Raw genomic sequence first — 16,422 nt, forward strand, 5'->3', positions numbered from 1 at the left:
GCTGCTCTAATCAGGTATTCCAGCCTGTGGAGGTCTAGATCCTATCGAAACCATTCCTGCACCAGCCAAGAAATATTTGATCTTCAGAGAAAACGTAAATTAAGTGCAACATGTGTGTGTATCTCATATCAGCAAATCTTATAAGTGCAAAATGCCTTTCCGTGTTAGGTTGATCAATCTGTTAATTTTTTTAGTATATTGTCAACACTGCATTTTAAGTTTTTTCCTAAAGCATGAAAATCATCAATATCTGTGACTTTAAAATGTAAAATGCTACATGTAGACACCTTTAAAAGCTAAGTGGCTATTTAACAGCTCTGGTTTGTACACGGCTAAGAGGGGTCAGGAAACAAATTGTTTCAGCTTCAGAAAAGACTTTTTAAAATAAATTCAGTCTCTTTTTGACTCTAATATTTCTGTATTTTAATTTAAATTTATTTTCCTAAATAAAGCTCACCTTCCAATCTTCCATTTTGACCCTCCTTGCCTTCCACATAACAGCATTGTCTTTTAAGCTGTATGTGTCTTTTTTAAACGGATCAATGCTTAAAACTCCTGTAGGTCACAACCCTATTACCACGTTTCAAAGCCTGATCTCTCTCTCTGGAGATGTGCAAGCCTCTCCCACCATGAGCTAAATAGTGGTCCCTGCTCAAGAGCCATGGGATGTTCCCAGAACACCAAGCTCAAGAGGAAGGAGTGCATCACCTACAGAAACTCCCTTGCTTGAGCTTTTACTGTGTCACACAAAGCAAATCAGGCTGTGCTGACAGGGATCATCACGGACAGCAGCATCTCTGACACACCACAGCCATTGCACAGACACGTGTACAGCTTCAATAACATCACTATCAGCTGCAAGTAGGCACAGATGACCAGCCAGCCACTCCCTCCTCCCAGCCTCCTTTGTGTCAATAAATCTTAACCTGCCTGTTTGAGCAATGTTTAATCATAAATGGCTTGGAACATGCTCCAGAATATAAACAAAGGTGAGTAGGAGAAAAATGGAGAGTCCAATACCGAGAATTGCTCACCACTTGCTGAACCAGGTAACAGAGAGCAGAGAAACAAGGAACTGCTAAGGAACAGAACACATGCACCTGGTAATCATTTAAAACAGTGACCATGCAACAACATTAAAGTATCCAGAAGGATTTCAAGGACTAAACACATTAACATTCTTGGGTTCTCCTAAAAACAAACAAAAAAGAAAAATTAAACTGCTTAGAACACCCACTTAGATACATGGAAATAAACTACCCTCATTGATCTCATCCCACTGCCATTTACAACAGTCATCTTGATTCCCTTCTGTGTTGCTAATCAAGCTAAAATTAACTCTTCTCCTGCTTACCACACATGCTGGAGCCACAAAAATCAACACAGGGGCAGCAGGATCGATTATTTCTCTCCACAAGTGCAGCCCACCTTGCTTATGTGGTAAATGTATATATTTAGGAACTACAGGATGTCTCCTGGGATTTTGTTCACATTTATCATGGGGCTGGAGAGCTGTTCAGACTGGGCAACAGAACAAGTAGATCTTATGCTAAAACACTTCTGAACACCTTCTAGTTGTTATTGGCCTCTACAGACCTCTGTAAAATGGGAATTTCAGTCCTGTTAAGCCAGTGTCCATCTTAGAAGAACCAACATCATACTTGTTATTCCTGCTTTGACAGAGAGCTAAAATGTGTCTTAAGCCACCATCTCCACAAAACCCTGGAGGACTCTTCATGCCCAAAAGTTTGGGGCATATTCAGAGAACACAGAAATTCATTTATTTGGTTGTCACTCTGACAACATTAAAAAATACACACACAGCCTAGTGTTCAGTTCTAAAGCAGCTCCATTATAGACCCTGATGGGATGTTTCAAAGGAAAAAAGCTAAACCAAAACAAAATCCCAACCCTATCAAATAACACCCACTAAACAAAGCTAAAGTACAGATGAAATTCGCTGAACTATGCAGTGGAACAGAAGCTTTTAAGAGAAAAGCACTCTGTGGAGATAAATATTCTTCAAGCATGTGCTTGACAGCAGCCAAGGTTTTATGGTATTGGAAAAACACAGTACAGTGACAAACAGGGTTTAGTCCATCCACCCCCACACTAACTTGCTGTCCCACTAAGTTAATTCAAGTGCACAATGAAAGGCATCTCATATGAAACAAAGCAGGATGGTATTTAATTCAACATTCTGCTCTTCCCCCCCTTGTCCTACACCAACCCTTCATCAGGTACCAGATTCTACACTGTAAGACTGGAATGGCACACACTGCATAGTCTCGGACCAGGAGTAAGTTTTGCTCAGCCCTTGCAAGGGCTCGGAGCTATGACGTGCCTCACCTTCCTGTAGGATTTCTCATATCCCACTTTCCACAGTCCTAGGGGAATCCTGCCAAACCACAGCTCCCAGCCCCACTGACAACACGTAGCCCCAGCTGCTTCAAGACTCCTGGACCGTGGCCAGGAGCAGGCAGTGAACAGTCCGACTGACATTGTTTTCCAGAGATGTCACAGAAATGGTGAACACCAGCTCTGTAATACACACACGTTTACCCACAATGTCTCTGCACCAGAGAGGGCTGCCTAGCCTCCATTCACACTCAATTTTTCCCTTCTCCAAGACAAACCTTAAGATAAGAGCTTAAGTCTGGCTTCCATTCTGCCACAGCAGAGACCACAAGAAATGACTCAGCAGAGCGTGGCCACCGCCAGCATCTCTCGCTCCCTCCCCGCTTCTGTGAAATTCAAGAGCCCTTCTGAGAGGCTTTCCGAGCCTCTGCTGCTCCCACTGATCTTCGTTAAAATGAAAAAGGTCAATATTAACTATTTTCCTTCTTTGCTCATCTTGGCAGAAACACTCAGCTATGTTTCTCCCTCAATCATAAACCACAATTAACACCTGCCTCAGTGCCAAAGAAAAGCCCCACCTGCACCCACGCTCTGAGGAACTTCCCTATACCAGCTTCTACAAAGAGCTCTGTTTTCAATAAGAAATTGAGCAGTACACCAAGAATTAAATATGTAGTGACAGTATGGAACTAACTGCAGAGCCACGGTGGCCTCTACAAGTAGCACTGGTTATTAATTTCCATACCTCACTCAATACCAAGAATTTTAAATCTTTGCTCAACTGCCACGGAAATTCCAGCTGGCTGCAGATCCTGCCCCTTCCACCACACAATCTGGCCACCACTGCCACAGGCAAGCAGCAACTTCAGTTTTACCCCCATTTGCACCCTAACTCCCATTCTTCTTGAGAAGACTCTCCCTTTATTACTACAAGTATCTGGATCCTTTGGAAATTTTTATACCCTGGAGAAGAAGGAGAAAGTAACCGTTTGAAACTATCAGTTCATAAAATCTCCTAATAACCATCAGGGAAAGAGGCACTTGTTTCAGCATCTTTGCTGGATACACTAGAGCAGTTTGATTCTCACTTAAAATCTCATTTACAGTGCCATCAACTTTCTTCTAATGGGCCATTCATCATTGTAGGGTTTGCTCTCAAGGAGCCAGCCCAATTCCTTGAAAGGTCTCATAAGTCATTTAGCAGACTTACCCTTCCAAAGCCAGGGAACTACCTATAAAGACATTAGCAAAGGCTGTGTGAAACAAAATAACCTCAGCAAAGCTCAGGAAAAGATCCTAATTTCTACATACATATGCCAGAAAAAGCTTGTGTGTGGGATGCTACTAACCTTTGAATTCAATCAGACTAAGAGGGCTCTAATACACAGAGCATGACTATGATGTATTTTCCTTTGAGGCTGGTTCAGTTCATTTAGAAAGTGATTTGAAAGAGCTAATGTACTATTTATGTACATTATAAAAAACGATCCATATGGAGTTAGACTTTGCAAAATGTTCACACAAGTCCGTTCCACTCCCTCTGAAGACATTTCACAATCCATTCAATACCCAGTAGAGGAAGCCAGGATTACTGTTTTAAAACAGCTCTGAGGGTAATTTGAATGTTTTAAAAGCTGACATCTTGTAGACTTGGAGCCAAATAAACATTTGAGGCAACACAGAGCCTCTCACACAAACGTCTACAAAGTGACATTTACCTGCAGCCTTCAAAATACTGACATTGAAAATAAAGGTTAGAAGAGGCACAAACTTCCCTCCTACTAAAGAAGAGGAAAAGAGAATAATTTTACTGTGATTCAGGAGATGATGATGTACTGGATTGGTTTGTGAAAGACCACCTAGCAGGATGTGGCTAAGATTGCAAACAATATAAAACAATCCCAAGATTACTAAGGTTTTTTAAATCCTGCCAGCACATACAACTGCGCTGAGGGGTTTCTTCTTGAGAGGAGTTTAAACAACTTAAGTGACAGTGACTGCTGCAAAACAACAGCACATGAAGAAGTTGTCACCACAGTGGTTTCACTATTTTTACATCAAGAAAATTTTAGAGTCTTAGCTTGTTATATTGCTGGCATATTTTAGTGCTCCGCTTCCTTTGCTTCAGTAGAATATATAGAATTAGGGACATTTTAGTTTAACTGATGAAGATACCTTAGGTACTACCTTACCTAGAAGATATGTACTTCATAGTTTGCAATATCAGCTTTTTGGGAGAGAGGATTCTGGCCCTTCTCTGGGTTTTTTTAACAGGAATTCTCACATTTGCAATATTATCTGGTGGAGCACAAGGCAGGAGGAAACTGAGAAGAAACCATAGGCACTTGGAGAAGAGGATGCACCCACTTGGTGACAAGAGAGCTCAGATGTGGAATCACTGTCCATCAAAACAGATTTTGTTTCCTAAGTTCATCCCATGGTCGTCTGCAGTGACATTGAGCTGGGATGTTCAATTGTAAACAGACGACGTGCAAGTCTAAACTCCTGGATTGTGCCTATTTCCAACAGCCAGTTTGCATATGCCTTGTTTACACAAAACACACAGAGAAAAAAACGCTAGGAACCACGTCACATCAGGAATTTTCTCCTAAGAATTCCTATGCCTGAAGACAACTGCACATTAGCAGCAAAGCCTTTGACTTCCATTGCAGGTCTTCCCAGGGCTAAAACAGTTTCGTTATGGCTTGTCTCGTTAGACAGTGTCTGAGGGAGACATGGGAAAAGAAGAGATGCAGTAATTATCCAGCTGAATGGATGAGGCAGAAGGAGGCAAAGCCACCCAATTGCCAGGCTTGTTGACAGTCAACACCCCTTTACGCACGGTGGGCAGGCGGCCAACCCAAGGTACACCACGTCACACCAGCCATGGGACAATTAAAAACGGAACCAGATCAATAAATAAATAGCAGCTGGCACATCTCCCACACCAAGAGCCTGCCCTCGCTAGTCTGGGCTACGCCTCAAACTGAATATGAAAAGCAAAGTCATTTTTGGTCTACCCATCAGGTGGAAACAAAATTTGCTTTCTGTGTCTAGTCCTTTTCTCCTCCCACGCACTCAGGATTCTGAGCGTGTAAGAGTCCAGAGTTCTTATGCCCTCGAGAGAGGAAAGGCCTCAAGTTGCTCAAGAACAATTCCTGTAGCAAGTGCACAAACTGGCTCTGCAGGGAGTCCAGTCCTGCTTAGACGAAGTGTTGGTGGCTTCTGTATGTGGCCTCAAGGGAGACAGAAGATTAAAACAGTTTGTGTGGGAAGACTTCCCAAGGCTCTCCTTGAAATGGCAAGAAGCAGAAAAAAGGGGTACAGCTACAATGTTGTATTTCAGAGAGAAAGGGAGGGGACATCCTTTTCCACAGAGCTTACACCACCTCTGCAAGGCTTTTTGTCTCCTCATTCTGTTCTAAAAAAATGGAGTGGATTGTACTTGTACATGAAAACAGGCTCTTATGCTAGAAGATTCTTGAAACAGGATAATAAGTGGTAACAATGTGCTTAAAGTTTTCTTCCATTTCTCCTCCTATCCTAATCACACAGCATGTATTAACAGATCCAGACAAAGACTGTCCATCTTTGCTCCCTCGGCTAAGGCAGAGCTCCCAATTAACGTCTACATTATTTTTCCCAAACTGACAAGATGTCCTCAAAGAACATGAAAATTACATATCTGGTACATTTAAAGGAGGGAGGAAAACCACCAAAGTAAATTGCGCATACACAACAAACGACAACCCCAGAAATTAAACTCGCTTTTAAATTACTAAAAATAGACAGGATGGGAGGGAAGGGACTATCAATCAAATCTTAGAGTTGCTGAATATTCAAAGAACAGCCTTCTAATAGACTGCTCTCTCAAGACTGCTTGAAATTTTTATGATAAAAAATGCACGAGGACATGAAAAAAGGAGCAGTAGGATAACGAAGAGCAAAATACATGACAGAAGTGGATACAGAGTATTAATTAGGCCATTAAGATACTTAAATGTTTTACTGTCCAATAAAATATGTATTTCATAAAAATTAAGTGCCATGCAGAGGGAATGCACACATGCATTTACTGAGCTGTTCTGAAGAAACCGAAGATGTGAATTACTAGCGAAAAACATTTGTGGGCAAGAGTGAATAGACATTAGGAAAATTGTATTTGAAATATGAAAACAAAGAATATACTGTTGGATGGAAATTTTCACTCACATTTACTTAAGCAAGAAATTAATCTGCTCTATAAGCATCTCATCAATCTGCTTCTGTGAGGAGTCTGCAGTCAACTGAAATAGGGAAACTGGTAAATACTTGACAAAACTGTTCAGTGATTAATACTGAATTATTGACTGAAGTGAATGCATTAAGACCAGACAATAATTTGTACTCACAATTAGTCGATTAACCATGTCTGGAAGTACATCAAGATGTCTTTTTACAGCCCACATTCAGGAGACAAAAAAAAATGCTTCACTTTTTCTTCTTATAGGTTTGTCAAAAAACCAAAAAAAAACCCCAAACCAAAACACTGCAAAATGACACCCAGACCTTCAGCTCCACATTTTTCTTGGTTTCAGTCTTGCAGTCTGTTCCACCAGACCAGCCATTTTCAGATGCACAAACCAACATTTTTACCTAAGTTTACCAATCAGAAAACACTGCACAATCTCAGTGGACTGCTCAGGCATTTGCTACAAAATATATGCAAGTTTAAGAGAACAAAGACCTTAACCACCTAATACATTACAGACTAAGCTCTACAGCACATTTACCTTTCATACTTTCCTTTCTTTAAAGCAGGAATCCTGAAGTGGATATCCTAGCCTTGATTCTGCAACCTCAGGACACTCCCAGATGCATGGGGACTGAACCAAAGATAACAAAACAAAGCTGGTGTTGGGCATGGCTATGTGTGAGAGAGGCCTCTGTGCTCGGGACTGCTATTAAGGAAAAGGAGAGGAAAGAACCTGTACTAAAAGCAAATGAGAATTTTTCTCCCTTTTCATTAACATCACCAGCTCAAACGTGCATGATTTTTCTTTTTTAAACCACATTTCCACTTGGACTGGGGAGGGAAGGCTGGCTCATCCACATCTAAGCAGCAGTAAGGTGAAGCTCGGCCTGTGAAGCATTTCTGGTTAAGGTGCCCCTTGGCTCTGACAGCAGAACACCCAGACACTCACTAGAGCTACAGGGAGCTCAGAGTAAATCACCACATGTCAGAGGAGCTGATATGGAGCTGAGTGCTTGTAGAGATCCACCCTGAATAGGAAAGCCAGCTGGAGCTGTCAGATCTCAGAGTGGTTTAACAAGCACCTCACCAGCCTGTGTCCCCTCTGTCACCCCACCCTGTCACAGAGCAGCCCCCCCAAACACCCTCCCCGAGCTCCAAGCTCAGCACTCTGCAATCTGCACAAACTGCTGTCAATAACTGACACTAATTACCACACCTGGGCCAGTAATGAGCCTTTATTTGCATGGCATAAGTGGCAAATTCAAGTAGTTTCCTGTTCTCTACCAACATCCTGTTGCCACATCTACTCCTCCAGGAAACTGCAACACCGAGCAAGAGAATTTGGAGTCCCACAGAACAGCTCTGACGCCAAATGGCTTTCGGAGCAGTTACTAGGAGCTTGCTTACAAAGAAAACAATCACATTAATCTGGTTGTCATTTCTGCTTTCAGTTATTCAGTGCAAGGCTGCCTATCCCGTTTTCTGGAGAGGGAGAGGAAAAAAAAAGTAAACAGCATTATTTTGATTTGTTACCAGAAGTCAAAACAGATGCTCTACAGGGAAGATGCTCACACAGCTGGCACCAAAATAACTTAAGATATGAATTACTACAGATTTCATCATTTTTATTCCCGTTTTCATAAAAGCAAAAAACCTCCACACTCATTTATCCCCTAGATTTATATAAAAACACAACAGTACCAACTGGAAGGATCCCACAGTCAGCTAAGGATACATGAGTTGGCAAACACAAAGAAGTTACACCAGCACAACCTGAATCTACATTTAAGCCTTTATAACTGAGGCTCTGCACAAAAATGTACAAGACAAGTGCGGCATGTTCTTGTTAGATTAATCTTTTCATTATCAACACATCAGCTAAGCTGAACCAAGCCTGGTTTAAAGGAATCCATAAGGACATACACTGAGTTTTGCATAGCCTTAGTTTATATTCACAGCCTGACTTACAGCACAGCTATTTTTGAACCAACAAATTGAGCAGCAGTTTCACATGAGAGAAACTTTCCTTAAACATTTAATATAACTCATGACAAATTGAGCTGCTTAGCCAAAAATTATTACTTGACACGAATTCCATAATTAAAATCAAGTAATCCTTTATCACATCTTGCTGTGCAACAAAAAAACCTGTTCTCAAAGGCAGTCTTTGAAATTAAGTAAGAGCATGAAAAATAGAAGACGAAGCACTAAGAAAGCAAATCTTTAAAGAGTTTCTAGGGAGAGCAAAACCACCATCCACAAGTCGTAGCACAGCAAACGGCGCATTTCAAACAAAGAACAAAAAAAAATGGTTGCAAATGCAGATTATGCAATATTTAAGAAGTAAAACTACCTGAGGAGTTACCAGAGACAACATACATATGCAGCACTTCAGAAACAACTAGTTCTGTAGTGGTGGTTATGTGGTCAAGGCGTTTCCTTGGTGTGTGTACGTACAGCGGGCAGCTCCCTCCGAGATGTGAGGACACCCTCCCTCGTACCACAAGAACAGAGGGCGAGTGCCTGGTGAGGTCACCAAAACACTGACATACATTGTGCATATCTCCATTTTTCTAGAATATGTCATTTTTTTTTTAACTTGAATCAGTGCCTTGAGTTACTGGCTAACAGACTGTACAACCGTGTCCCTTAGAAACTGGATCTGACTCTCCGTTTTCTGCTGGGTAACCAAACCCCAGTTGCAGAGACACCCTCACTACCCAAATGCTGAAGGGAACTTGTGTACTCACAATACAGAAAGATTAATGCACGTGTAAAATTGTGCCGGATCAGCACCTTGATATGTGGTCGGAGTATTGGGCTATTTATTTTTGTCAAGTTTATTGAGTGCCTAGGAAAAATCCCATTATAAATAAAGCAGCATGCTCTTCATAAAACTTCACATGCATGGTAAGTTTTCAATTTATACTGGGGCTTATATACATAATAAATTTTTTTATTTTTACTCCATGTTTTAATTTTATTTCATGCATCCATATATTTGCTTCCCTTGCATTTATGCTCAAACTAAAAAAGCTCCTCCATTTATTTCTTCCATTTCCTAAACACTAAAAGAACTACTACGTAGTAAAGCATAAACTTGTTTTTATGCTTTGAAATCTCATACTGAAAGAATCCATTTACACTGAAAAACACCAACTTCAGGCTCCATTAATTGTGCTACTGCAAAAATTCAAAACGGTCACAGAAGCAATAAGCAAATATCCCATGAAACACTCCCAGACAAGCACCATTTCCAATCTGTTGAGCTCAAGTGCCATTATCAGGCTATGTTCAAGCAATATTTGCAGGTTTTAGTCAATAGAACTTTTGTATTTAGGAGCATTTGAAGACCTGACCCATAGCTGCTTAAAATTCAGGTTAGCAAGTTTAACTTTCAACTGTTTCAGTTCCTTTGGTTCTGAGGTAGAAAAATAAATAAATAAATAAATAAAAAGCTTATTTTAGTTACCAGAAGTCTCTAACTTGTAATTGTTACTTATTTTAAAAATTGAATCACATTTGAAGACAACAACGTTAATAATTCAGCATTAACCTGATGCTGTAAACATCTGGTTACACTGTAAATTTGAAGAAATTACTGTCTTCAACAGAAAAAAGTACTCCAGATAAGAGTTCCTGCTCTTATACTTTTGCTGGTATTAATAGTTTTTGAAATCTAGTGCACATTCTCCTGATAATTTTGAGTTTCTCTCTTTTTTATAGAAAAATACCAAGATATTTATCTGCTGATTTCCAGCTCCCACCAGCCCAGCTAAAAAACCATCACAAGATAAAAGAAGAGTTTCTAGCAATCCTTAATTTGATTTGAAGCACTTAGTTCTGATGTAAGTACTTCCATAATTTCATCTTGATTTAGATTTGCAATGCCTGCCTTAGTGTGGCACTTATTAATTAAACTGATTAAGGGTCTTCAGCTGTACCGTAGGCCCTCCACTCTTCCACCCACTTTGCTCCTGACTGTCATTAACCTCTAGGAAAAGCCCTCTTTGTTGGTCATTATTGTTTAATTATGCTTTACAGTTATGTCATCACATCTGTGAAATACAACCTCCCATAACAACACAGCTGTGGAATATGATACTCCTGCCCAGCAGTAAAATCCTGGTTACAGCAGATTAAACGTACACACGATGCTGATGGAGGAAGTGACATGAAGCTTTTTGAAGGCCCTTGATTTTGAACAGGTCTGTTGAGACAGGAGATACGTAGAGTCTTCAAGAGAGGTCTCAAACTCTTCCTCTTTCCTCCCTTCCCCACCCCTCCCGACAACATCCTCTGCACATTTCAGGAATAACTACTTCTAAACTTAGAAAACTTCACAAAGAGAAGTTTTATACAGAAATAGTGAAGCGAGAAGAAACCTCAGAAACAGAATTTATGAGCTCAGAATCTATTTTTTAACAAATACTATGAATTACAGCTGAAAGGCACTTTTTCCTGGAACCCTCTGCTTCCATTCATGATCTCATGATGCACAAGCATTTCCTTTGCATGTAATATAACAGCAGCACTGACTGCAGTGGTCCAAAAGAAACAGGACTTTGCACATTTCTGCCATCCTTTGCAGGTGGGGGGGAAGAAAGGGGGGCAACTATCCAAACCACTGGTTCTTAAAATATTACAGCAAGACCTCCCCACATCATCACAAGGACCTCCCTCTAAATTAATGGAATGACCATTAATTCCTGAAATTTAACATAAACTGTACATTCTGCTGGTACACAGAGAAGGTGGGGCTGTATGAAACAGGGCAGGAGTGTTACCATAACATACAGGACAATTCACACTTTCTTCTGCAAAGGCTGTGTACCACAACCTGTCCTCACTTTGTCCACCTTTTGACAACATGAGCTGGCAGTAAGCACACAGGATTCTTCACAGAAAAGAAATGGCACCAGCCAGCACTTTATGTTTACTGGGGAGGGGAGATTTGTGTGTGTCTCTGTGTGTGTGTAGCAGGGTGTTTGGGAGGGAATTGTCTGATTTTTCAAGAGTGGAGATAACAAGATAACAGTAGACAGTTTAAAGCCTCAATCAAGACTGTGTATACCAAGCTTCAACAGGATTTTCTTTTTCCTGATCTGGGTTACAAACCCTTGACTGGCCAGTAAGGAGTTGTTTACCTGTTAGAAGCAAGGGGGCAAATTCCTTTAGATTGATGCAAAACATTTTCCTACTCTGGAAGTCAGAAAGGGAGGAGCATCAAGTTTATTTATGTAGCTCAAACAGCGGTCAAGCTAAGAGGATGTCTTATTGTGCAGAGTTCATAACTGAACATTAAACTCCTCCCTTTAAAGCAATGAAGGAAAACTACCATTCCCACTCCAGAAGTCACGAGCAAAGTGGAAAGAAATATGCAACCAAGTTGCTGCTTGAGAGAGTTTTCTATCACAATGCTTATGATTAACCAAGTGAAGAAACAGAATGGCAGGGAGGAGAGAGCTTGCACAGATAAACCCAGAGCCAGAGGGAATGACAACAGAAATGCCCTGGGCTTCGGGTGGTCTTGTTTTACACAGCCAGATTAATTAAAGAGACACTAAAGGACATCTCTTTTAGAAAATGAAACACGTTACAAACCAAAATGCCTCAGAGAGTGAGCAGCTAGGGAGTTATAACTAAATTACTAAGTACAAAATGAAGCAGCCTGCAGAGGAAATGAGTAATTAAAAAACCATCCCTTGAGCTACAGGCTGGTGAGCGAGGGGTAACTCCAGGACCCTGGTGCTGGAGGTAAACAGTACCAAAGCCAAAACGTGACAGGCGAAAACAGATGTTTTACACAAACAACAAAACCCCAATCTCCTGACTTTACAGGGCATTTTCACTCAGAGATGGCATTAGACACAGTCTGCCTGGTACAACCTGAAGAGATGCAGGCAGGAATTACATCACCCACCAGTACCACGCTGCTGCCCCGGGGCGAAGCACTGCAGTCGCTGGACAGTGCTCAGCAAACATAAACAATGTTTTCAGAGGAAGAAATAGATTAATGTCAACCCCGTTCTTCTTTCTGCAAGAGAGTTTAACAGAGCACAGACAACCACCTCCCTGCTAGCACAGAAACCCTCCTGTAGCCCTCTCCCCTTCCTAAAGGATGGAAATACACCTTGGGCACCTGCTGTCCCCGTGTCCTGGGGAGCAGCATCACCCCTGGCCTGGCCTGACTCCTTCATTTTTCTGTTGCCTCAGAGAAACACCAGGAAGAACACCCAACTTGCCAACCCTTAAATAAGCACTCTGGCAAAGTGGTTTCCAACTTTTTCCACTAGATCTTTTCCAGGGAAGACAAGCCCTGGGCGTAGCATGTTCTAGCTGACTGACAAGAGTCCTTCTTCACTGATTTGTCTTTTTGAAACCCCTTAAGGTCCACCAGTTGAACATGAGTCTGTTGGCAGGTGGGCGTGGAGGATGATGACCCTGGGCGACAGCCTGCAGCGAGGGGCTCACACTTTTTGCCCAGACTTGGCTCCCTCAGAGGGAGCAGCCCCAGTCCCAATGAACATCATCCCCTTTCTCAGGCATAGATGGCAGCGAAGGCAAGGACATCCCCTGCTAAAGTTGAGGTGGATCCCCTGGCTGTCTCCAGGCAGACATCCCTCACTGCCACCTCAGGCCCTCCATCAGCTGTGTGTCCCTCACCCACTGTGACCAACCTCAAGCGAGGGGACCCTCAGGTGAGCAAGGGTCCCCTCAGGTGAGCAAGGGGATCTCTCACCACCTCCTTATCACCTGTGGCCCCTCACCATCACCTGAAGCCCTCCAACTTCTTCAGAGGCAGACCCGCAGGCCCTTGGTGGGCAAGGGGGATCCTTTACCGTCTCCTTCATCAGCGGGGGCCCCTCACCGTGACCTTAGGCCCTGACAGACCCCCATCCCCTGCGCAGGGGCACCTCGCAGCCCCTCGGTGGGGGCGAGGGACCCCTCACATCCTCCCTGGGAGCCTCCTCTCCGCCCAGCCCCGCGTCCCCTCCCCGGGGCGGAAGGTCCCCGTCCTGCCCCCCGGAGCGGGCCCGACCCCGCCGCCCCCGGCCCCCGGCACTCACTGCGGCGGGAGCTGCAGGGCCGGGCCGCCGCGGCGCTGGAAGGCGCCGTCCACGAAGACGCCGTTCTTGCCGAGGCAGCGCAGGTAGAAGTGCGGCTCCTGGAAGCTGAGCTGCAGGTGCCGCCGCGAGATGAAGCTGGAGTGCCCCATGTTGACGTCCACCGACCCTTGCGAGGAGTTGCGGCCTATGGTGACGGCCGGCTGCCGCATGAGGAACTCGAACTCGCGGCCCTGCAGCCGCGCCAGCACCGGCCCGGCGCAGGCGGCGGGCGGCGCGGCCGGGGGCGGCGGCCCGGGAGGGGGCGCGGCGGCGGGGCTGCAGGGCGCCGAGCGCAGCGCCAGCAGAGCCCGCGCCCCACTGCTGTCCTCCCCGACTTCGGCCATGTTCCCCGGCAGCGAGCGAGCCAGCGTGCCGGCCTCCGGGGCGGGGCCGGCGGGGCGGGGATGGCGAGGACGCGGGGCGGGGCGGGAGCCGCGCCGGCCGCCGCCTCCCCCCGGCCGCTCCGCCGGGCGCGGCCGCCCCGCCGCGGTCCGGGGCGCGGGGCGGGGGCGGCAACGGCGGCCGCGCGGCGCCGCCTGCGGGGCAGGGCGGGCAGCGCAGCCCCGGCGTGAGGGAGCGGCCCCGCCTGAGGGGCCGGAGCCCGGCGGTTAAACCGCTCCGTGTGCCGGGTCAGAGCGCTGGGTCACCTGGGGAACACCCCCCGCCCCAAACCGATGTGCTCCTGGGGCTGTCTGTGGGGCAGGGGAGCGTCCGCCCCATGGCGGGATTCTGGGCTCGGTGGCTTTTTGCTGCCACACCACAGAATCACGGAATTTTGGGTTGTAAGGGACCTTAAAGCCCATACAGTTCCACCCCTGGGCAGGGACATCTTCCACTATCCCAGGTTGCTCCAAACCCTGTCCAACCTGGCCTTGGACACTTCCGAGGTTGTCATCACACCCTACCAAATCCCACGATGCTGTGAGATGGGGATTCCATCGCAGTACAGCTTTATTACCCCCAAACTGTTTGCCAAGGCTTGCCAAAGGGGGAGATTCATCCCACATACACGAAGGTGTGAGGTTTAAAACAGCTTAATTCATTTTTATAGAGTTTATATATATATACACACACACACACACATATATGAATGTATATACTCATATAGTGTTTTTATACTCATATAACTTTATACTCATACCATTTTTCATTACGAGGGACTGTGTAGGTTGTTTAGCTTACATTACATTATCACTTTGGATTACTTTTTATATCTTTATATGATTATATATGATACTTTAATCTATGTTTACATTAATGGCAAAGGTCATATTCTCTGCAACAACAGCATGTGTTTGGCTCATATACAGTCTGTGCTATGCATATATATCCATCTATCCAGGTTAAACAGGTAAAATGTTTCTGTATAGGTGAGCTGGTGATACTGTGCAGAATCCTCAATTGTTAAGTAACCAGAAAATACAACAGCTTTGACAATCTTGGGGGAGGGAGCAGCAGTAATTGCATGTTTCTTCAGGTCGTGTGGGGAATGGGGCAGCTCATAGCAAGGCTGCTCGACAGCTTCGAGGAGACAGGGAAAAAAATCCCATAACTGGTCAAAAGTGCAGAGCAAATTTCAGCGATGAAAACTGTAATTAAACGAGCTGGAATCAGTCCAGGACCACAAGGTTAACATCCGTGTTCCTGGAACATCTTCCCTGAGATGTTTAATGACTGCTGAGCAGTTGGGACTGCATTAGACATTTCACCCGAGACACCGTCTTCAGTGCGAGTGCTCTTTGCTTCTGCAGTTCAGTACCAAATGAGAGGAAGAAAGAAAAGCCCTGTCTAACAAAACACCAATCTCACTTCCTCCACTGCAGTGTCAGCTCTGCAGTGAGACCCAGCCGAGCCTGGCACAGCAAAAGGTTGCAGGAGAGGGAGGAAAGGGATCCCCAGAGGGGGCATGGGGAGGAGGGAGGTGGTCACAAGAAGTGGCCATGCTGGAGGCCTGGAATTACATTAGAGCTGAAATACTGCTCTGAGTGGTGAGGAGCAATTAAGTGGGGTCCCAGCACGTAGCAGTGGCATAACCTGGGCCCCAGTGGGGACCTGCACTGCCCGCACCTGTCTGCCTGAGCTCCTCTCCGGCCCCAAATTGCTTGGCTAGAAAGCAAAAATGTGGCCATGGGGTCAGTGAGAGCCAAAACTACACCCTGCCTGATGGGAGAACTAGCTCAAGCCTTTAGACCCTTCACATCAGGATGGGTGGGCTGGTAACCGTGCTTAAAAATGGACCCAAGGTGGTAGGCAGGTGAGTGGGAGCAGGAAAGGTGAGACCTCATATCAGAGCAGCCTTTGACCTGTCAAAAAAATAAAAAAGAGAAAGCAGCACCAGAGAGATTTTAGTCCATGTCTAAAGATTTTCTAAAACCCCAAATTGTGTCATTTGACCAGGAGGGCACTGAAAGGATCAGAAATAGGGCGAGGCCATTACCAGATGCTGTTAGTAAATGTTTCTATAGCTGCATGGGAAAACATGTTGTGGGCTGGCTGGCTCAGGGCAGGAGCAGGGTGGTGGTTCCAAACTCAGGAGTTACAGGAAGCCCTGTGGACCCACGTGGCTCGTCTGATGTAGGGCCAAGAGATGTGTCACTGCCAGGGCTGGGTCCTGTTACTGCTCCCACACTGGATACAGGCTACAGATTTCTGCAGCTCCAGTCAGGGAATAACCCCAGGGCTGACACGTGAGGCTGGCTGCAAAAATCCTCACCCTGCTTG

General features: G+C 44.8%; 1 protein-coding gene across 1 annotated transcript in view; it reads right to left on the reverse strand.

Annotated features, from left to right (window-relative positions):
* The window catches only part of FOXK1 (forkhead box K1), a 55,529-nt gene extending 41,431 nt beyond the window's left edge, over positions 1-14,098 (reverse strand). The window contains exon 1 of the mRNA XM_051782565.1: positions 13,663-14,098. Within this exon, the coding sequence (XP_051638525.1) occupies positions 13,663-14,045 (383 nt within the window). The 5' untranslated portion in view covers positions 14,046-14,098. The remainder of the gene's footprint in view (positions 1-13,662) is intronic.
* Between the last annotated feature and the right edge of the window lie 2,324 nt (positions 14,099-16,422).

This window comes from Manacus candei, unplaced genomic scaffold (genome assembly GCF_025592945.1).
Source record: "Manacus candei isolate 608988 ecotype Guabito, Panama unplaced genomic scaffold, ASM2559294v1 h1tg000002l, whole genome shotgun sequence".
Taxonomy (NCBI): Eukaryota; Metazoa; Chordata; class Aves; order Passeriformes; family Pipridae; genus Manacus; species Manacus candei.